Raw genomic sequence first — 22,501 nt, 5'->3', positions numbered from 1 at the left:
GCTCAATAAATTTGGTATTGATGGAACGTACCTCAAAATAATAAGAGCTATTTATGACAAACCCACAGCCAATATCATACTGAATGGGCAAAAACTGGAAAAATTCCCTTTGAAAACTGGCACAAGACAGGGATGCCCTCTCTCACCACTCCTATTCAACATAGTGTTGGAAGTTCTGGCTAGGGCAATCAGGCAAGAGAAAGAAATCAAGGGTATTCAGTTAGGAAAAGAAGAAGTCAAATTGTCCCTCTTTGCAGATGACATGATTGTATATTTAGAAAACCCCATTGTCTCAGCCCAAAATCTCCTTAAGCTGATAAGCAACTTCAGCAAAGTCTCAGGATACAAAATTAATGTGCAAAAATCACAAGCATTCTTATACACTAGTAACAGACAAACAGAGAGCCAAATCATGAATGAACTTCCATTCACAATTGCTTCAAAGAGAATCAAATACCTAGGAATCCAACTTACAAGGGATGTAAAGGACCTCTTCAAGGAGAACTACAAACCACTGCTCAGTGAAATAAAAGAGGACACAAACAAATGGAAGAACATACCATGCTCATGGATAGGAAGAATCAATATCGTGAAAATGGCCATGCTGCCCAAGGTAATTTATAGATTCAATGCCATCCCCATCAAGCTACCAATGAGTTTCTTCACAGAATTGGAAAAAACTGCTTTAAAGTTCATATGGAACCAAAAAAGAGCCCGCATCTCCAAGACAATCCTAAGTCAAAAGAACAAAGCTGGAGGCATCACGCTACCTGACTTCAAACTATACTACAAGGCTACAGTAACCAAAACAGCATGGTACTGGTACCAAAACAGAGATATAGACCAATGGAACAGAACAGAGTCCTCAGAAATAATACCACACATCTACAGCCATCTGATCTTTGACAAACCTGAGAGAAACAAGAAATGGGGAAAGGATTCCCTATTTAATAAATGGTGCTGGGAAAATTGGCTAGCCATAAGTAGAAAGCTGAAACTGGATCCTTTCCTTACTCCTTATACGAAAATTAATTCAAGATGGATTAGAGACTTAAATGTTAGACCTAATACCATAAAAATCCTAGAGGAAAATCTAGGTAGTACCATTCAGGACATAGGCATGGGCAAAGACTTCATGTCTAAAACACCAAAAGCAACGGCAGCAAAAGCCAAAATTGACAAATGGGATCTCATTAAACTAAAGAGCTTCTGCACAGCAAAAGAAACTACCATCAGAGTGAACAGGCAACCTACAGAATGGGAGAAAATTTTTGCAATCTACTCATCTGACAAAGGGCTAATATCCAGAACCTACAAAGAACTCCAACAAATTTACAAGAAAAAAACAAACAACCCCATCAAAAAGTGGGCAAAGGATATGAATAGACATTTCTCAAAAGAAGACATTCATACAGCCAACAAACACATGAAAAAATGCTCATCATCACTGGCCATCAGAGAAATGCAAATCAAAACCACAATGAGATACCATCTCATACCAGTTAGAATGGCGATCATTAAAAAGTCAGGAAACAACAGGTGCTGGAGAGGATGTGGAGAAATAGGAACACTTTTACACTGTTGGTGGGATTGTAAACTAGTTCAACCATTATGGAAAACAGTATGGCGATTCCTCAAGGATCTAGAACTAGATGTACCATATGACCCAGCCATCCCATTACTGGGTATATACCCAAAGGATTATAAATTATGCTGCTATAAAGACACATGCACACGTATGTTTATTGCAGCACTATTCACAATAGCAAAGACTTGGAATCAACCCAAATGTCCATCAGTGACAGATTGGATTAAGAAAATGTGGCATATATACACCATGGAATACTATGCAGCCATAAAAAAGGATGAGTTTGTGTCCTTTGTAGGGACATGGATGCAGCTGGAATCCATCATTCTTAGCAAACTATCACAAGAACAGAAAACCAAACACCGCATGTTCTCACTCATAGGTGGGAACTGAACAATGAGATCACTTGGACTCAGGAAGGGGAACATCACACACCGGGGCCTATCATGGGGAGGGGGGATGGGGGAGGGATTGCATTGGGAGTTATACCTGATGTAAATGACGAGTTGATGGGTGCAGCACACCAACAAGGCACAAGTATACATATGTAACAAACCTGCACGTTATGCACATGTACCCTACAACTTACAGTATAATAATAATAAATAAATTTAAAAAAAAAAAAAGAAAAAAGTATGGAGGTCCTTCAAAAATTAAAAATAAAACTACCATATGATCCATTAATTCTACTTCTCGTTATATATCCAAAAAAATTGAAATTATGATCTTAAAGAGATCTCTTCACTCTCATGTTCACTGCAGCATTATTCACAATAGCCAAGACATGGAAGCAACATAAACATCCATCAATGGATGAATGGATAAAGAAAATGTGGTATATACATACACTGAAATATTACTCAGCCCTTAACAAGAAGAAAATCTTGTAACTTGTGACAACATGGATGAACCTAGAGGATATCATGCTAAGTGAAATAAGCTAGACGCAGAAGAACAAATACTATATGATCCCACTTAAATGAGGAATATAAATAGAATGGAATGGTGGTTGTTAAGGGTTGGAAGGATGAGAAAATGGGAAGGTATTGTTTGAAGGGTACAAAGTTTTGGTTACGAAAGATGAAAACATTCTAGAGATTTAGTGCCTAAACTATAATGTAATATATGCTTAAACATCGCAAAGAGAGGAGATCTTATGTTAAGCGTTCTTATCACAAAAAAGAGGCGGGAGAAAACTTTTGAAGATGATGGATATATTTATGACACTGATTGTGGTGTTGGTTTCATGGATTGTACTTATCTTCAAACTCATCAAGTTGTGTACATCAAGAATGTTCAGGTTTTTGTATGTCAGTAGTATCTCAATAAAGTGATTTTTAAACAGAACCAAAGAACATAAAACAAAAGAACTAATCTTGAGTTTGTTCCAGCATAGATTAATGATAGACCAAAGTCTTTAAATCTAAAACATTTCTGAATGCAAAAATTTTATCCTGTGTGTGTATGTGTGTGTGTGTTTCTGTGTTTGTGTGTTGGGATATAACCAAGTGTCCACCTTGGCTATGAACAAAAAAGTAGCCAGTACAAAAAAGTTTTCAGTTTTAGTAATTGACGGTTAACTGCTGCATATGCTTATTAATTTTTTTTTTTTCAGAAAGAATCAGGGGCAATCACGGTGTTGCAAGTCCTGATTATGCAGAGACATTAATCACGAACCATATGAACTTCAATCATTATATTCGAATCTAACCTCCAAAAGGAGGAACAGGTAAAAACTATCCCACCTGATGATACCCACTGCTTGCTAATTCTAGGTTAGTTAATGCTGGGAAACTTTTATTTAAAATGATGATTTTGATTTTAGAATGCAGTGTGGTCACATTAAGCAAATGTGAATTTAAAATAGTGTGATATAATAGTGTTAAGGTTTCATTTCGTGCAAAATTAAAAAAAAAACCTTCAACCCGGAATTAAAAGCAAACTCATTGACTACTATCTGATTTCTAAATAAACAGGCTGAGCAAATACAAATTGCATTTGCAGTTGAGCCCCATGGCTGCACCCATTAGCTAGTGAGCAGAACCACTTGCCATCCTTTGCCAGAATTAGCCTTGAATTATCAGAGTTTTGACTCCCAAGAGGTCTCCAAGAATGCAAAGTTTACATAAAATGCAACCATGCTGTAGTTCATTTTTCCCCTTCTTCGAGTTCTAATTAGTATCAAGGTCTATAGCTAACGATATGACTACCAGACTCAAAGCTTTTAACACGTTCAAGACTAGAATTCTTTCCAAATTAAAGAAAACTCAGATTTTCAAAATACAGGCAAGATGAAAAGAGAATGTTTATGTTTATTTCAATACAAGATAAGTCAATTTTGTATTAAAATGTGAATAACAATATATATTTTATTTGTTTTACTTTTTGAGATACAGTTTCACTCTGTCACTCAGGCTGGAGTACAGTGGCTTGATCTTGGCTCACTGTAACTTCCTCCTCCTGGGTTCAAGTGATTCTCGTACCTCAAGCTCCTGACTAGCTGGGATTGCAGGCATGTACCATCACACCTGGCTAATTTTTGTATTTTTAGTAGAGATGGGGTTTCACCATGTTGGACAGGCTGGTCTCGAACTCCTGATCTCAAGTCATCCTCCCACCTCAGCCTCCCAGAGTGCGGGGATTACAGGCATGAGCCACCATGCCCGGTCAACAATATATATTTTAGACTCAAGTTGATAAATTGTGAATTACCTAAGTTTGGGCTTATTGTCTTAGAGCAAGAGAAAAGTCATAGAAATGCTTTGCAGTTTTTGAGACAGGGAGTTTCAAGTTGGATTCACAGTTCCAGCACATTTATTTTCTCATGAGTACCTGCAATCTCGAACTCCTACAGAGCCATTGGTAATCTTGGTGTAACCATCTGGGCACTTGACTCCAAGGTTGAGAGCGCAGGATCGGCACTCGGTCCTAATTGTAAGAAGAGACTTCCTATCACATCTTCTTGCCTGTGTAAATATAAAAAGAACATTAATTCCTGATTCCTGTTATCAGAGTCTTGCAAAACATCTAGCATGGCCAGTCTTCTTCACTGGACTGTCTCCAATCATCTCAAATGAAACGTCAGGGATGGTGATAAGGTTGATTGGTAATGACTGGTCTACTCCTTTCAATCTTATCTGGAAAGAGTATTGAGATCAATAAGCAATGTCTGCCATGGCTGTAGGTGAAAGAAGAGCCACTGTTTGCACTATACATTTGCCATACCTGAGCTAGAGTCTGAAGTCGAGCAAGGTAAGATAATGTTATTACCCACATTTATTCAAGTGGGGAACCTGAAATATATTGCAGAATACACTCTCAAGTGAAAAATTCTTAAAGCAGGTTATTCAAGGTCAATTGGTCATAGATCAGCAGATCTCAAGGATGTTCTTTCATTATTGATTCCACAGGAATGTCTGCTGTGGAGCCAGCATTGTGCCAGTGCTGAGGAGGATACAGTTACTGTTTCAAAGATATTGGCAATCTTTAGATTACAATCCAACTGAAAAGTAGGCTCCTGGAGAGCAGGGATCTTTCTCTGTTTTGTTCACTGTTGTACCTAAGCCATAAAATAGTATCTGATGCATAGCAGTGCTCAGTGAATACTTGTTGATTAAATGAATGAACTGGGGAAATCAGACAGATGCGCTAGAAACAGTTATTTAGCAGCATAAGGTGGTGGAGATGTAACTGCTAAATTGAATGATCCAGACCCAATTTAGCACTGTCTTTAGGATCCCCTGTTGCTCATAATGCCGAGGCTGATCCTCTGCAAGAGATGCCTCCCTTTCCTCAACTTTTCTTCATTTCCCCATCAAGCTTAAGATGGAGCAGCTTTGTGCAACTAAGAGAGAATAAATTTGGGGATTAAAAGACCTACATTTGGAGTCAAACTCTATATCTTGCCAAGTGTACAATCTCGAATGAATTGCTTACCCTTTGCCATCACCTATAAAGAGGAGATATTAATAACCACTCGTGAGGTTATTGAGACCTTTGAATGATGAAGGTCATTTAAGCAGGTGCAAATTTCCTGGCAAAAATGTCTGAAGTATCACAGGTGGTGAATGCTGGCTCCTGTAACTCTTCACCTACCTTTGTACCTGTTTCCTCTCCTAACTGGCATATTCTCTCCCCTTCACTGGAGAAACCACGTCCTTCAAGGCCGTGTTTCACACCACCTTTTTCACAAAACTACACTCATTTTTCTTCTTTTTCTCAGCTTCTACTCTTCCTGTGGCTGGCCCAGTGGAGCACATTTTGTTGGTCTTTGTACTCCATTAAAACCCCCTTCTTGGGCAGGATCGTGTCTCATGCTTCTGTGTTATCCCACAGCTCATCCACGGGCCCAGCAATAGGCTAGGCATGGTGGAAATGTCACCACTGCTTCTAAGTTCATTGAAATATATAAAGTCTGCATAAAAAGAAACTTTACATCTTCAGAACAATTATTGGTTATGCATCCTTTCAAAGGTATCATCTTATTTGATCTTCACTACTCTGAAGATAAGTAGGGCAGGTATCATCATCCTCATTTTAGCTGGAAGAAAACTGAGGTGAGGGGTGTTGCAGTGACTTGCCCAAGGTCTCCCTGTGAGTTACTGGTCTTGTGATTCCTTGATTAGCCCTTTCTCTTTCCTGCACCTGAGTGGAATATAGAAAACTGAAATCTCTGTTTTTACCAGGAGCTTTCATTTGGTGATCATCACGAACCAAACTAGCACTAGAAGGTTCTTTATTGAGTAATAATAAAAGCTACACTTAGGTATAGTTTGAATTAACCTCCTTTAATTGTCATGACACCTCCACATTTTTTTTTAAAGCAGGCTTTTCTTTACATGAGGGTTTCATATTTGGATAAGTATGTGGGGTTACATTACTTTGTCTTTTCTTTCTTTGTGGGCTAGATTTAAAACCCTCTTCTTAAGAAACCTCTTGACCTTCAAATTGCCCTTTTCAAATGAAAAGGCTCAGTCTCTCTCTCATACAGTATTTACAGACTTGTCCTCTCTGGAAAGTAAACTCAGCTTGTTTAAATCAGTTAAAGTCTGATTTCTGCATGAATGCAAACACTTGGTGATGATCATGATGGTGATTAAGAAGATAATGATGGTGATGATAATTACTGCCATTTGTGGAGCACTGTCAGGGGCAAGACTGAAGCTTGAAGAGATTAAAAAACTTGCTCGGGGTCAAACAGCTGTGGAGGATCTGAGTAATCCTCAGACCTATTTGTTCAACAGAAAAATGAGATCCACAGTTCAAACTCAACCCTACCAAATTTCAAAGCCATTAGGCCAGCTTCCCATATTTTCATGAAAACATTATCAGAGCATGCAGCCAACTGTAATAAAATTGGTTTTGATAAAAATTTGCCAGGCACAGGTGCAGAATCATGGTTAAGATTCATTCTTGATGGATCAGAAATCACATGCTGTCTCACTGACAGCTGGCCTCACTCTGTGACGACACCTTGGTGAGCTTGCTTGAGGGTTCCGTCTTCTGATGTACTTCACAGGGGCTACTGGTAAGACCTCCCTGGGAACTTTTACTACAACTCAGTGGAAGGCAGAAGAGATGAAAGAGTGAAGGCCTGATGATTTTGGAAATATTTCTGATACTTGTGTTCCTTAGTGAGATATCCACCCTGGAATTCCCCAGACCATCTCTCCACAGCCATAGTTATTTTCTACAGTCAGGAAGATGGGATGGTAGATATTCACAATAATGAGACTATTAGAACAAATGAAAAACAGGATGCCAACATCTGCACTGGAAAGAGGATCGTTAGCGCTAAAATTAGAGATCCCAACAACAGCGGAGCACTTTAGCACAGGAGAGCAGCAAGTGGGTTAGCGCACCTTCAGAAAGACGGTGTGTTACAATTAGGACTTAGTCTCCGCAAACACTCTCTGTATTTTATGAAGTCCAGATTTCACCCTTTATCCATGACAATAGAGGAAAACAAGCTTTTGAACACATCATGACAATTAAAAAACGAAAAATATATGAAAGTCTCCTCTTACCTGCCCTGTGGTTTCAGCTGGGGAGCAGAAATTTTGTACAACCAATCCAAGACAAAAGATTACTAAATGTTGTAGCATGATGAGGAAATATTTGCTCCTTCTCTGTGCCAAGCACCTGTCAGGCTGACTTAGCTATTTTAACTTAGTTTGATAAACTCCCAGTGAATTCTTTCTCATTTCAGTGTTTACTTTTAAATCCCTTCCTTTCCTTTTTCCTAGATCGAACCAGGAGATAGGTGAGACCTGCCTTCAGAAAGGAAAAATGGCAAATCCAGGAGTCTTGGTGAATTTGGCCACCGTGAATGGTCTATATATCCTGGCTGAATGACAGGATATCCTGCAGGGGCTGAGGCAGAGGCTTGGCCCGGGATTTTTGTGCCTGCGAAACTCTCAGAACGGTCCTGCCTCTCCTCTCCTCTACTCTGCCCCCACCTCTAGTCCTGCCTACTGCTGCCCTGCGGCCCTCCCAGCATTTCCACAACCACACCATGGAACCCTGCAGGCCTTTTGGTGCCAATGCAAAGGTTCAATCTTGCAGTTGAGCAGGGTTGGGGGAGTGCCCACAAGTGGGCACAGTCTCAGGTGTGGAATGAATGTTGCAGAAACCTTGCAGGAGGTGGTGGCTTCACCCTGGGTAAACTCCACTGCAAGAAAAGTCTCCTTGCAGATGCTGACAGGTGGGTTTTGACTCATTCTTTCTTCTTTTCCATGCCACTTCAGTAACAAGTGACTGAGTCTGTAGGTTCGGTCTTACCCTTTAAGGTCCAGATCTAAAGCTACCCCTTCCAGGAAGCCTTCTTGTGCTGCCCCTCCACAGGACAGCCTGAAGATGCTCCCACAATTTTGCACATAATGCCATGAAAGCCGAGGTCACATCTGTCTGTCTGTCTCCCATGCCCAGCTGTGAATGCCTTGAGGACAGAAGAATATAGCCTCATCTTCTTTGTACCCCTTGATGCCTAGAGCAGACAGCCTGCACTTGAAAATAATGAAAATGGTTAAGAATAGTAGCCATCACTTTTTGAAAACTTACTGCATGCTAGTCACTATTCTAGGCCTCTCCATGGATTTAGTTGTTTAATTCTCACAGTGCTTGGTGGAACAGGATTATTCTCCCCATTTTACAGAGGAGGAAACTGAAGCAGAGAGGTTAAGGAATTTATCCAAGGCCACACAGCTAATGGGTGGTAAATCTAGTATTCAAACGGTGTGACTCCAGAGCCAGTACTGTCAATCACTGCCCTCTGCTGCTGAAACAATGAATATTTAATGAATAAATAAATACTAGATGGTGTTCCCAGTCCTATTGGAAACCATGATGGAAAAGTGTCAGACCCAGTACCAGGAAGGATAAGGTCTGGACTTATCAACAAAACAGGGCATGTCTCATGACACTAAATTAAATGGGAGATTCATGCACTTACAGATACTAATTTTGGTTCACTGATCCTTTCTTCTCTACAAAGTTTCTCTCTCTCCCCGCCCTACTCCTTTCAACTTTTGAAACAACATTTATAATGACTGATAATCTAGGAAACTTTTCCAACATAGACAGGCCCCTCAGAGGCCAGCCCAGAAACCTGGGTGGGGAGCTTAAAAAAATTCCCAATGCTTAGCTCCACTCCAGAATAACCAAATCAGAATGCCTGGGAGTGGGGCACAGGAGAATTTTCCAAAGCTTCCTGGGTGATTTCACTTGCATTGGACAGTTGCTTGAGGAGAAATTGATTGTGATTGTATGAAGCCAGTGAGATGTTGATATTTATCTGTTACAGCAGCTGTGTTACCTTAAAAAATATACCAGGGACATAAGTTGGATGCTTCTTTCTGATTCTTTTCTTTCTGAAGGATGTAGATAAAAATCTGGGGTTTGGAACAGGCTAGATTCTAGGTGAAATAATAAAATGAGCCCATACTAGCATTTCCTAAATAGTGTTTTACTAAACACAATTTAGTTATGGAAAATGCTGTAGGTGTAGTGGGGAAGAATTCTCTTACCAGATAATTTGGGAAACCCTGTCTCTGATGTCCCTTTCTCATGGACTGGCCATGCTTGTTAGTCCACTGAAAGTTCTGAGAAGTCCTTTAAAACAACGCAACCAAATGAAACAAAAAACAGTTCAACTCTGCTTAAGGCAGCATTTCTCAAGCTTTTGAGAGTAAGGGATGCTTTCTGTTTTTGCAAATTTATATTGGCAACCTCCAGATTCTGTGTTCTATCAGCATCTCTAAGGGAAATATCATGTTAGACTTTAGCTGGTAGATTATTTCATTTTTCAATTGCTAGAAGGAGAGGTTAGCCTGCCAGTGGCCACAGAGACCTGTGCATAGAGTTTATCAATTAGTTGCATTAAAAAATGGCTATAATGCACATGGCATTCTTTAGAAATTGTTTGAATAGGTGTGTTAATTAATTTTGTTTCTGTTAGGCTCTTTTGATTGCTATAAACAGGAATTCTTTACGTTATTTTAAACCCCTATCCCCTTTCCCTAAAATGTGCCTGCAATTGACAAGTAAAGTGCTTAGACTGGTACCTAGCGTACGGTAGGTATTCAATCACCCTTAACTATTACTCTACAGTTAAAATATGCAAATGTTACAGACAGCAGCTACACAGACCTCTACCCTGAGCCCACTGTAGCTCTGAAGTAGGTCTGGATTTTCCCCTGTCCTGAGTTGTCTCAGCTTTGCTGATCCATATGTCCCATGCTGGGTGAAATGTCACTTTCTTTATTGTGGTCTATATTCCTTTTGCAGATTGTTGTAATTTCTGTCTCATTTCAAGTGGTTTTTAATCAGCAATATTCCATGGGCAGTGTTATCCCTCCAGTTTCCTCCTTGTGCTGTGGACAGTCACATAAGACTGGGTGCGGCTGTCCTCTCCCCGGGACTGCTGTTTGCTCTCTCACTGCCTCCTCCTCCCGCCTTCCTTGATCAGCACTCACCTCCTTTGCCCCTGTGATCTGTCCTCAGTGGCGACAATGTGAGAGATTATAGTTTCCTTTTGGGTGAGAGGAGGAATTTTCTGATTGGAATCTGAAGAGACTTTTCCCGTATTGGAAAAGGAAAAAATGGGGAATTGTTGGAAAGTTCCTGGGTAACAAAGTGGAATATCCTCTGTGGTTGTAGGATTCTGTTACTTGTTAGTGTTTCACTGCTCTTTTCTCTATGTCATGCTTGTCACTGAGTTTTTCGTCCTTGATCACTTTGGGTAATAACATGGTTCATGTGTGCTTTGAGAAGGATTCAAGAAAGAGGAGTCATCACCTTCATCATCACCATTATCATCATCACCGTCACGTCATGGCAGACTCACATGTAGCTTTCATCATGTGCCCAGCACTCTTCTGATCTTTAACTGATAACTTATTTAATCTTTTACATAAATTTCACCGAATCTTCATATTGATTTAATAAATTTAAATTTTAACACATTGAATATTCACCATAAGCCTAATGCATAAGTATTCCTATTATTTATAATTTGCAGATGAGAAGACTGAGGCAGAGAAAGGATGAGTAACCAATGACATAAGTATTACTATTATTCCCATTTTTCAGGTGAGAAGACTGAGACAGAAAGATCATGAGTAACTTGTCCGAGGTCACAAAGCTAGGAAATGGTGGGTAAGGATTTGAATCCAGGCAATGGGGATCCAGAGGTTGATGCTGAGACATCCACTTGACTTGCTTTGGTCTTTCGTGAACCTTGAACAAGGTCTTCCCAAACCCTGTGAGATGGCCAATGGGGTTAGAGTTTATTCTTATGAAGCAGAAGAAGCTTAACTGTTTACATCGTATCTTTTATTTGTAGGAGAAAAAAGACTAGAGATTGCAAATCTGAGGTCAATTTTCTGGTTAAAAAAAGGTTTTTAAAAATTCTTTTGGCAGCTTTTGACAAACTGAAGAAGAAAAAGATCTCAAAACAGCAGCTAGGTATAGATCTTTCTTGAATAGCTATCTAGATAATCGAAAAAGTTGCTTCATGGTTTCAACAGATCCAACAACTCCTAGAATTTTTCCAACAGAGAGTGGTGCTTTGGGAAGTGACAATTTTAGAAAAGAGATAACAATAGTAAGTCCCTAAACACTTTCATTAGGAGAAATCAGTGAGAACTATTTGGAAATGCTTCCATGGACCCCTCCATGACTAATGGGGACGTTGATAAAATTGATTCTGGCCAAGGTGGAGCAAACAGAACTAACAAAGCAAGCTTTCAAAATATCTGTTTATGATTTCAAGTCGTTAAAAAAATGCTCTCCCAGTGGGAGAGAGAGATGTTTCTGCCATAGCCTGTGGATTTCTTGCTGAGTAGGCACTTTTAACGAAATCCAGTTTTATTCTACAAATAGCTTGGTGTTAGATTCAGCTGAGCATTCCTTTTGTCTACTCATTGGGCAGAATTCTTGGCACCTGAAACATCTTAGCTAGAGGACAAAACACTTTTTATCGCTCCTTTACATCTTATTGTAACATTCAACCAATCCAATGGCTATTTATATTCCAAATATTGAAATTATTGAAAAGGATTTATCTTCCTCCTCCTCTTCCTTCTTTGATGTCTTTTTATACTGATCATCTGAGCAGTATTGCAATTCTTTTTTCTTTGGCCTTCTCTTCTTCCTGGTTTGGGTAAGAATATAGGTATTTTTCTAGATCAAAGGACTCAACAAGCTAAACTGAGAGTAGTCTATAGTTTTCTATCATGTTTTGAAATAACTCCTGCTTAAACAAAGTTTTAAGTGAAAATCTAGAATAATATATTATTTGGCTTGATTTATAAAGGTAGCTATGCTAAATATTATCTTTACTTCTATTGTGTAAACATAGGTTATGTCCAATGGGATGACTCTTTTCCTGGTTGTCATCACACAGTAAGTTTTACTTGTCTGCTTATTTACTCAAAAAACATTTATAGAATGCCATTCATTATGCTGTATTCTGAGGGCAGAGAGATAGTTTAGCCATATTTAGTTAAGCCATATTTCCTTGTGCATTATATCTTCCAGCATACTTTCATACTTATTAAATCATTACACTTAAATATTACCACGCCTTTGTGAAATAGACTGAGCAAAGGGTATTATCTTGATTTAGCAGTAGTGAAAATTGAGGCATAGAGAAATTGAGCCATTTATTCAGAGTCAATAAGTTAGTATGTGATTGAACTAGTAATAGATGATGAGTAATCTTATTCTAGTCATATGCTTTGCCTGCTATGGCAGCTACCATTCTGATATTTGATATCTAAGTTAATGAATGGATTAACTGTGGTTCATTGAGTTCAGTCATTAAAACCCTTACCTGAGCTGGGGGCTCTTTGTTGTCACACTGAGATGTGGCCATGGCCACAGAAGCTCTGAAGAGTGAATATAAAGACCACAGCTGAGACTCACACAACCACAGGCATTTGGACCACAGCCAAATTCTCAAAGGTCCATTATATGGATTTGTCATCTCTGGCATAGCATAATGTGGACACATTGGATCACTCAAGGCTTCTCATTATATGTAAAAGACTTGGTCGTGCTGTAGAAACCGGGATGGCACCAGCTCTACAGAGCAGATGGTAACACTCACACCTGCCCGCCACATCTCTGCCTTAGTGACCTGCCAAGAACTGGAACCCTTTTCCCCTAAACAGCCTTCATTTTCTTCAAGCCCTTATTCAAATCCACCCACTTAAAGACACCTGCCCAGACTATACTACTGAAAACCCCAAAATGCATCCCTCCCTGCTCACAGCTATAGCTTCCCAGTATCCTGATCTTTTTTTTTTCCCTTGGTACATATCACTTTCTAAGTGACCATACAATTCACTTGTGTTTTATGTTTATTGTATGTTGTCTACCTCCCCAGTTAGAATATATGCTCACTAAGAGCAGGGATTTTTGTCTGTTAACTGATATATCCAGATACCTGGAAGACTGCTGGAGATACAGTAGGCACTTACTACAAATGATTCAAAGAATAACTCGTGGAAGTGAAAATTTCCCAGCTGCACAAATAAGCAGATTATATAATTCTGGTAAAATGCCACCATCCTCAAAAAAGCATTTATCAAAACATATGCTGCTTTTTTCTTTCAATTCCCCGAGCCACTTATAAAATCAGTTTTTTCTGGTCCTGCCGTTCGGTCCTGCCATAGTATCTTCTTCTAAATGCGCCATTCTAAAATCTCCTTGTTTCTTGGTGAGTTTTTTTTCCACATCTTATTCTATTGGGTTATTATTTTGATATCTGGGAAGTCAAATTCTTGTAACTTGTGTCCAGCATTTTTCTACGTCTTACAAATGAAATTATTTTCACCCGTAAAGTCCTCTTACCGGTAGTTCCATACATGGTGTGTGTTGATTCAGAAAACGGTTAGTTCAATCCACATGATGGGTCTGGCTCCAGTTCTGCCTTGAACTCCAGTTCTGGCCCTGACCTTGAGCAAGCCCCTTAGCTTGCATGATAAAACAAGTGAGTTGGACAACATAAGCTTCACTCTGCCCTTCCACATTTACAGGACTGTAAAATACTCTTTTCATCCTTCCCATGCTAAGGGGATTTCTCCCCCTCTGAATTTCTTTAAGCTTTGAGCATTTGATGGTTGGTTTGAATGCTGGGTACATTGTCGAGGAATATAGTTGTTATTTTTTCCCCCAGGGAATCAGAAATTGCTTGAATCCCCAAAATTACTTTCTCAAAGAACACATAGAAACATTCTAGGATTTTGAGGTAGAAGGAGTAGTGGGGACATATTCAAAGTAAGATTTATTGTTATGGTGGTATTTTGCCCAAAGCATTTCATCAGCCTGCAGAGACAGATATCAGGTTGAACCACATGAAATAGTTACTCTTTTAGATAAAAAATGGACTAACCCTAGCAACTTCATATGGTTTATCCTAACAGATACCTATTTAGCACTGTTCATGATTAGAAAAATATTCTAAACTTCTAATCTTCATAGAGAGGCACTCTTTCAGTCCATTGCCATTTCTCAGGGACTGAATTTTTTAGGAGGGGTATTATTGTGAGAATCAGATACCGGGGCTCAAGAGACTGTCAGTTTCAGTTGAAATGTTTCTTTCTCTAGGTAGGATGTACACAGAGTCAGGGTGCTGCCTCTGTGTAATGCTTTCCATCCTGCAGACAGGGCCAGATGAGCCAATGAATATATGTCCATGCCTTCACTTGGCCCTGGCACCCTCTCTGGTTCCTCTGCTTCATGCTTTGAGAGGAGAAATAAATGCACCCGGTTGTTAGTAGGAACTGACAGGGCAATAGAGTTTCCTGCACACTCATCAGATCCTGGTCTTTTCAGGAGTCAGCCTTCCAAGCAGGGGATGTGTCCAAACACGTGTCTCCCTGCCCTCATGGCCCTTTCCTTTTCCTTTGTTAGTTTAAATCTTTCCACACAGCAAACTTTCTTTTCTGGTGATTTTTGTTTTTCCTTTTTGTGGAGACCAGTCAGCAGGTCTGGCTCTAAGCAAAATTGTAAAGTAGGCAAAGTTTCTCTTCAGCTCCCCGCTCAACTTCCCTTTCAGCATCTTCCCTCCCCCATTCATTCAGTTGTTCAATCCATCAGCATGTACTGGGGGCTCACCATACCCAGCACACTTTTCCGGTCAGGATGTTATTTCATAGTGGGCAGAGATTAACGATTTGGTATTTACATAGTCATAGTGAACATTTATCCATCCAATTGCTCAAGAGTGATCTCTTTTTCCCACTACCAATATCAGAAATTCCTGTTGATTTTTACCTTCAATAGGTAGAATCCTATCATGAATCCAACAACTTCTCTACATTCCTGCCACTCCCCCCTTGGTCTATGCCATCATCTGTTGCTTATATTATTGCGGGAGCATCCTACTTGACCTGCCTGCTTCCACTTTGCCTCCGAAAAATTCATTCTGCAAAAAGTCGTCAGAATTATCTTCAAAGATACATGTAAGACCAAGTGTTTCCAGCTTAAAACTCTTCCATGGCTTGGAATCAAGCATCAACCCCTTGTGTGTGGTTTTGGGTCTTATCTAACCTGAATCTTCTCTCTGGTTTCATCCTGAAACAGTTTATAAGCTACCCTGCTAGACCTACCCTGCCTTTATTCTGTGTCTCTCACACGCAGAGTTAATTCTCATCTTGGGCATTTTCACTAGCTGTCCCCTATGCCTGGAATGCTCTTCCTTCTGATTGTTGCATGATTGATTCTTCCTTCCTTGGCATCAGTTATCATTTAAGTGTCGCCTCATGGACAAGTCACCCCTGAGTACTCAAGCTGATGTGGTCATTAAGCTGCTGCATTGCACCCCTCCATTTTCTCCTCGTAGTGCATATTCTATGTGATAGAATACAATGGTATCTTGTTACTGTGGATCTTCCCCGATGGAAGTGTAAGATCCATGAAAGCAACTTTCCACAGCATTTCTCCAGTGCTTAGAACAGCGCCTGCTCCATAGCAGGCAATCAACACATTGTTGTTGGGTGAATTTAGAAGTAATTGTCATGCACTCTTCACTTTCCATCTATTTTACTATTTAATCTTCTCAAATCTCCTATGGGGAACCTACTGCTAAAAGAAAAACCTTAGACAAATTAAATTTAACAGTTTAATTGATTCATGAATTGGGCAGTCTCCCAAACCAAAGTATGTTCATATAGACTTCATGCTGCTGCATGATCAAAAAACATTTATGGATAGAAAAAGGAAAGTGATGTATAGAAGACGGAAGTGAGGCACAGAAACAGCTGAAGTGGTTACAGCTGGGCATTTGCCTTATTTGAGCACAGTTTAAACAGTTGGCTCCCTTCGATTGGTTAAAACTTGGTGATTGGCACAAGAGTAGATTCCACATCAGGTCAGGTTATAGTTCACTCTGTACGAAGAAACCTTTAGGCCAAATTAAAAATATGTAAGTAGGCAGCTTTAGGCTTCATTTAATTTAACGATACTATTATTGTCTTTGTTTTACAAATCAGAAAACGGTGAGGTAAGTAGAGATCTCTAAGCAGGCTGGCTACATAACTTGGGCCCAGTGTAAAATGAAAAGGCAGGGCTCCTTGGAAAAAAAAAAAGTATTAAGAATTTCAAGACAGAGACAGAAGGGCTGGGTAAGGGGATTTTGGAGAGCTAGAAAATGTGTACTAGACAGGGCAGTCAGGGTGATCCTCATGAAAGGTGAAATATGAGGGAGACTTAAAGGTGAGGAAGTTTGCCATATGGATATCTCGGAGGAGGACTTTCTGGGTAGAGGGAACAGAGAAAGGAGAGGCCCTTAGACGGAAGTGGTAATGGGAAATGGAGGGTAAGGGGCCTTGGTGGGAAACATTGTATGCTTTTGAGTACAGGAAAAACATAATCTGGCTTTTATTAGGAAACCATCATTCCAGCTGCTGTATTGAGAACAGACCATGGAGAAGAAAGTGGAATTGCTTCTCAACAGTCTACTGCAAAGAACCAGGTGCTAGATGATGGTAGGAGCAGGGGAGGTGGTGAGAAGGGGTCAGATTGTTGATATATCTCACAAGGAGGGCCAAAAAAATTATTGATAGTTTGGATGCTGGGTGTGTAAGAAAGAGAGGAATCAAGAATGACTCCAAGGTTTTCAGCCACCTGAGTATCTCAAAGAATGAAGTTGCCATCTACTGAGACAGGAAGGTGTGAGTGAAGCAGGGTTCTGCACAGAGATATAGGAATTCAGATTTGGATGTAAAAAGTTCAACATGTCTGTTAGATATTCAAAAAGAGAAGGCAAGGAAGAGTTGAATACATGGGTCTGGGGTTCTAGAGAGAGGCCTGGGCTGGATATACACATTTGAGAAACATCAGAACTTTAGGTCATATGTAAAGCTTTGGAACCAAGGAAATGAGAGTAGGTAGAGAGTAGGCTGAGTTCCGGGGACACTGACATGAGAAGCTGCAGGAAAACTAGGTCAGGAAGTGGGAATGATGCTGTGCTCACCTGCGTCGATTGATGAGACATGGAGGAAGACAAGGGCTGAGGCTATGCCTTTAGAGGTTTTTTATGAATTTGACAAGGGAAATTTCAGTGGAGATGTAGGGAAAGACCACCTCTCCTGAATGGAGTAGAGTTAAGAAAGAATTGAGAAGAGAAATTGGAGACAGAGTAGACCTCTTTTGAATTGAGTTTTACAGCAAAATGGGAGCAAAGAAACAAGGCAGTAATTGGAGAAGGTGGGGGTTAGAAAGGAGTCAAAGATTGTTTTAAAGAAAAACAACAGCATTTTTATATGCTTATGGAAATGGTCCAGTACATAAGGAAAAGTTGATAATAATTGCCATGAATTTTGATATTTAAAAACCACCTCTATCTATATCACATTAATTAATTCACCACCTGGTGTTGACCTGAAATGGTGGTTACTTCTGGCCTGTGGGCTTCTGTTTGAAAGCTTTCAAATGTTAACTGTTCCTAGTGTGTGTATTCCAGATGGAAGAGAGAGAAATTTTAACCAGGTCCCTATGATAAAGGTGAAAACTTACACACACATACATACACACATAAATATATGCCATATTGTCTATCCTAAGTAATTTCAAGTATATCACAAATATTGTGATCCCCCAAATCAATGACTTATACCCCAACTCTACCCATCTTCTCACTGTAACATTTTCATTCCCCATGATCCCTGCTGGAGTCCTCTCGCTAGGGTCTGTCCTCGAGAGTTGGAGCCTTCAGTGGTTTGGGTGGCATTTAGTTTTTCAGGACTCCTTGCCCAGGGACATGTTGCTGGAGACAGAGGAGATACGGAGTTGTCATAGACTGCCAGGCAAGACCTAAAAAATCATTTGGAAGGGATCTTTCCCAACTTCTTACTCTGAGGTGTGAAAAAATCACAAATAAGTCACACATTCTCCTGAGTTTTAGTTTTGGCTCTCTCATTAGTGAGCTGTGTAACCTTGGACAGGTCACATAACTGTAAAGATCCTTGGAGTCTTCAACTCAAGCCCATTATAGTTTTGACTTCTTAAGACTGTAGCTTTTCTGAGTTTTGTGGAGAAAATTTCTTTCCTTTTTTCATTTTTCTTTTGTTTCTCTCTCTCTTCGAGGACTATTAACCTAAGAAAAATATAATTTAAGGATACATAAGTCAGAAAGCAATTCATTTTCTTTTCTATTTCTATTGTGGTAAAGTATAGACAACACAGATTTTACCATTTTAACTATTTGTAAGTGTATAGTTCGATGGCATTAAAAACATTCACATTGTTATGCAACCATTGCTACCATCCATCTCCAGATATTTTTCACTTTTCCAAACTGAAATTCTGTACTCATTAAACAGTAAGTCCTTCTTCTCCTTTCCCCTAGATGCTGGCAACCACTATTCCACTTTCTGTGTCTCTGAATTTGAGGTACTGCATGTAAGTGGAATCATATATGTTATTTTGTGTTCTTTTATTTCAGCTAGTAGAATGTCTTTTTAGCTTTGTGAATAATGCTAGGAACACTGGTGTACAAATATCTCATTGCATTCCTGTTTTCAATGATTTTGAGTATATACCTGGACATGGAATTGCTGGATCCACACGGTAATGCTATGTTTTGATTTTTGAGGAACCACTGTACTGTTTTCCACAGTGGCTGCACCATTTTACATTCTCACGAACAGTGCACAAGGGTTCCAATTTCTCCACATCCTTGCCAACCTTTGTTATTTTGAAATTAACCATCCTAATAGATGTGAAGTGATATTTCACTGTGGTTTTGATTTGCATTTCCCTAATGATCAATGATGCTGAATATCTTTTTATGTACTTATTGTTTATCTTCTTCAGCAAAATGTCTAATAAAATCCTTTGCCCACATTTTAATATGGTTGTTTTTGTTATGGAGATTCTTTACATATTTGAATTAATCCCTCATCAGGCATATGATTTACATATATTTTCTCCCATTTTGTGGGTTGCTTTTTCACTCTGTTGACAGTGTTCCGTGTTGCACAAAAGTATTTAATTTTGATGAAGTACAATTTATTTTTACTTTTGTTGCCTCTGCTTTTGGCATTGTATTCAAGAAATCATTGCCAAATCTAATGTCACAAGACTTTTCTGCTATGTTTTTCCTAAGTTTTATGGTTTTAGCTCATACATTTTATTACTTTGGTATTTTTTTTGTGCCTACTGTAGAAAAAAGTTCCACTAAAGCAATTTCTTAAAGAACGGAGAATATTACATTTTATTAAATAAATGCATTGATTAAAACATTTCAGTTTAATATGGCTAATGATCACAGGAGCAAAAAAATTGAAGGATCAAGAGGGTAAAAAGAGTAAAAAAATGAGGGAGGAAGACAGAACAGTAGAAATTGCGGGAAGGAAAAACAAGAAAAAAAACCCTCTCTGGTAGTTGAAAAAGCAAAAATCTGATGAATCAATCCTACTCTTAAAGAATACACCGACTTCAAGGGCCAGGTGCAGGGGCTCATGCTTGTAATCCCAGCACTTTGGGAGGCCGAGGTGGGTGGATCACCTGAGGTCAGGAGTTTAAGACCAGCCTGGCCAACATGATGAGCCCCTGTATCTACTAAAAAACTAGACAGGTGTGGTGGTATCTGCCTCTAGTCCAGCCACTTGGGAGGCTGAGGCAGAAGAATTGCTTGAATCTGGGAGGTGGAGGTTGCAGTGAGCCGAGATGACGCTACTGCACTCCAGCCTGGACGACAGAGCAAGACTCTGTCTCAAAAAACCAAAACCAAAAACAAACCACCGATTTCAAGCATTTACTATAATACCTTGCATATTTTAATGATTACCTAAATTTTGTATGCATAGAGGTTATTGAAAAAAATATAATGGGAAAAAGCACTTACTTCATGCTTTGGGAAACAGATTAGGTAGAAAACAAAAGTTAAAAAAAGATTAAGTGTCTTTGAATAATGGCTGATTTTGCTCTTAAAGGCGTAGGAGCCACCTCTAATAGTCCACACACCCCAGGGGATTATGCAGTCCAAAAAGGAGGGTCAATAGACTTTAGGAAAAATAAACATAAAAGCTATATTTTCTTCCTTGTCTTGTAGTTTTAGTAAAATTAAACCAAGGGATTCTATCGGCAGGCACAACAATTTTTTTTTTTCGGGGGTTGGGGTGGGGGACCGTCTCGCTCTGTCGCCCAGGCTGGAGTGCAGTGGCACGATCTCGGCTCACTGCAACCTCCACCTCCCGGGTTCAAGCGATTCTCAGCCTCCGGACTAGGTGGGACTACAGGCGTGTGCCACCACGCCCCGCTAATTTTTTATATCTTTAGTAGAGACGGAGTTTCGTTGTGTTAGCCAGGATGGTCTCGATATCCTGACCTCGTGATCCACCTGCCTTGGCCTCCCAAATTGAACAATTTCTTGAAGTGAGAGCCCACAGACAAAAACCATGGGTGGGGCTGGGGGTGCGGAAGTCGCGCTGCAGATGCCTCATTCCCTGTCCTCTCTCACTTCTCTTTCTGCCCAGGAGTTAGCAGGAGAGTGACTACCATGTGGTGGGACCAGCTGCCTGATTTTAAATGTGTCGTTTTCCTTTCTCTGTAGCGGGAGAGGTGCCTCCTGGAACCACAGAGGGCAATGGCCCATCGAAGGGCACTTCACCCTCAGGAGGGAAGGGGGCCAGAATGCGACTGCTTTTTAAAATGGTAAAGTTGTCAGGGAAAAGGTGGACGGTGATTCTGTTCCTGCAGAGTTAGCTGAAAGCATGAATCCTGATTTGGTGAGCCTGGGGTTGGCTGACGTTCTGGAAGGTGGCGCTGCGTGTGAACTGAAAGAGCCCATCCGAAAAGCAGGCGCCCTTAGTTACACTTGGCACGAGGGCGGGCTTCCCTCAAAGAACCAGGAAACCTCCAGTGCTGAGCGGGGACCAGCGGGCACGATGGCGGCATCTGTCCTTAACAGTGACCTCGTGTGGTGGCAAGGGGCAATGACAGCACTTCACTCTGTTTTTCTCCCAGCCTGAGCAGGAGAGCTGTATTGAAACCCCTTTCGGACTATACAATCCCTTGGGGTTTGTCAACTCTCCAAAGGTGGGGTGGGGTGTACTTGTCTAGAAAGAGATACTGAAGTTCTTGTCAAATAAGGTTCATGGGGCCTAGGGAGGTGATTTAAGATAATAAACAATTGCCTCTGGTTTGTGAAGTAGTTCATGCCAGTTACATTTTAGTAGCATGAAGAGGGCATTCTGAACTTTGCACTTGGGTGCCCTCCTGTCACCTTCCGAGAGAGTTTTCGGTTACACATGGGAAATGCAGCTTTCGGTCTTTGATTGTCTATGCTTGTGTTTGTCTCTCTGGTTGCTAATACATGGCATCTCTAGGGTCCAGAAAGTTCATTTCATCTAGGGTGAGCCAATCAACTTGTTTTGGGTAGTGACATAATAATTTTTCCCCTACAGTCCATGCCAGTAAGATAGGAGGAAGAGCAAGCGTGGATGAAAAGAGGGTTTGAGAGGCAAGAGAAGGAGGAGAGAGGTGGAGGGGTAACATCACGGAGCTGAAAAGGGAGATGCCTTCTTCGGCTGAAGTCAGGGCAAAGGAAGCAACACGGCTCTGGTTCATCTGCATAGTAATAACCGTAAATATTTCTATAGTTGTGTTAAGTGTCATGCATATTCTCAGCACTTGCATAAATTGCCTCATCAATCTTCAACAATCCTATGAGGTAGGTACTATTATTATTCCTCATTTATCTATGGACAAATGGAGGCACAAAGATATGATATGCCTAAGGACAAGAGCTGTAGTTTGGGGTTCAAATCTAGGTTCTTTGGCTGCAGATTCTGAACTCTTAATCTTTCCTTCTGCTGCCTCTTTACCATCAACAGAATTGGGAGGAGAGGAGGATAGAATTCACTGATGGCTGACAATAATGATATAACTCAGACAATTTGTTTT

General features: G+C 40.2%; 1 protein-coding gene and 1 non-coding gene across 2 annotated transcripts in view; both read right to left on the bottom strand.

Moving 5' to 3' along the window:
• The window catches only part of STAB2 (stabilin 2), a 170,639-nt gene extending 162,740 nt beyond the window's left edge, over positions 1–7,899 (bottom strand). Inside the window, exons 1-2 of the mRNA XM_025402059.1 lie at positions 7,615–7,899; positions 4,421–4,554 (exon numbers count right to left, since the gene is read on the bottom strand). Coding sequence (XP_025257844.1) covers positions 4,421–4,554; positions 7,615–7,692 — 212 coding nt within the window. The 5' untranslated portion in view covers positions 7,693–7,899. The remainder of the gene's footprint in view (positions 1–4,420; positions 4,555–7,614) is intronic.
• LOC112635675 lies at positions 3,209–3,340 on the bottom strand. Its single transcript, XR_003122010.1, has one exon. It is a non-coding gene; the product is annotated as a U8 small nucleolar RNA (small nucleolar RNA).
• Positions 7,900–22,501: the final 14,602 nt, after the last annotated feature.

This window comes from Theropithecus gelada, chromosome 11 (genome assembly GCF_003255815.1).
Source record: "Theropithecus gelada isolate Dixy chromosome 11, Tgel_1.0, whole genome shotgun sequence".
Classification (NCBI taxonomy): Eukaryota; Metazoa; Chordata; class Mammalia; order Primates; family Cercopithecidae; genus Theropithecus; species Theropithecus gelada.
This window is presented reverse-complemented; position numbering and strand designations above follow the sequence as displayed.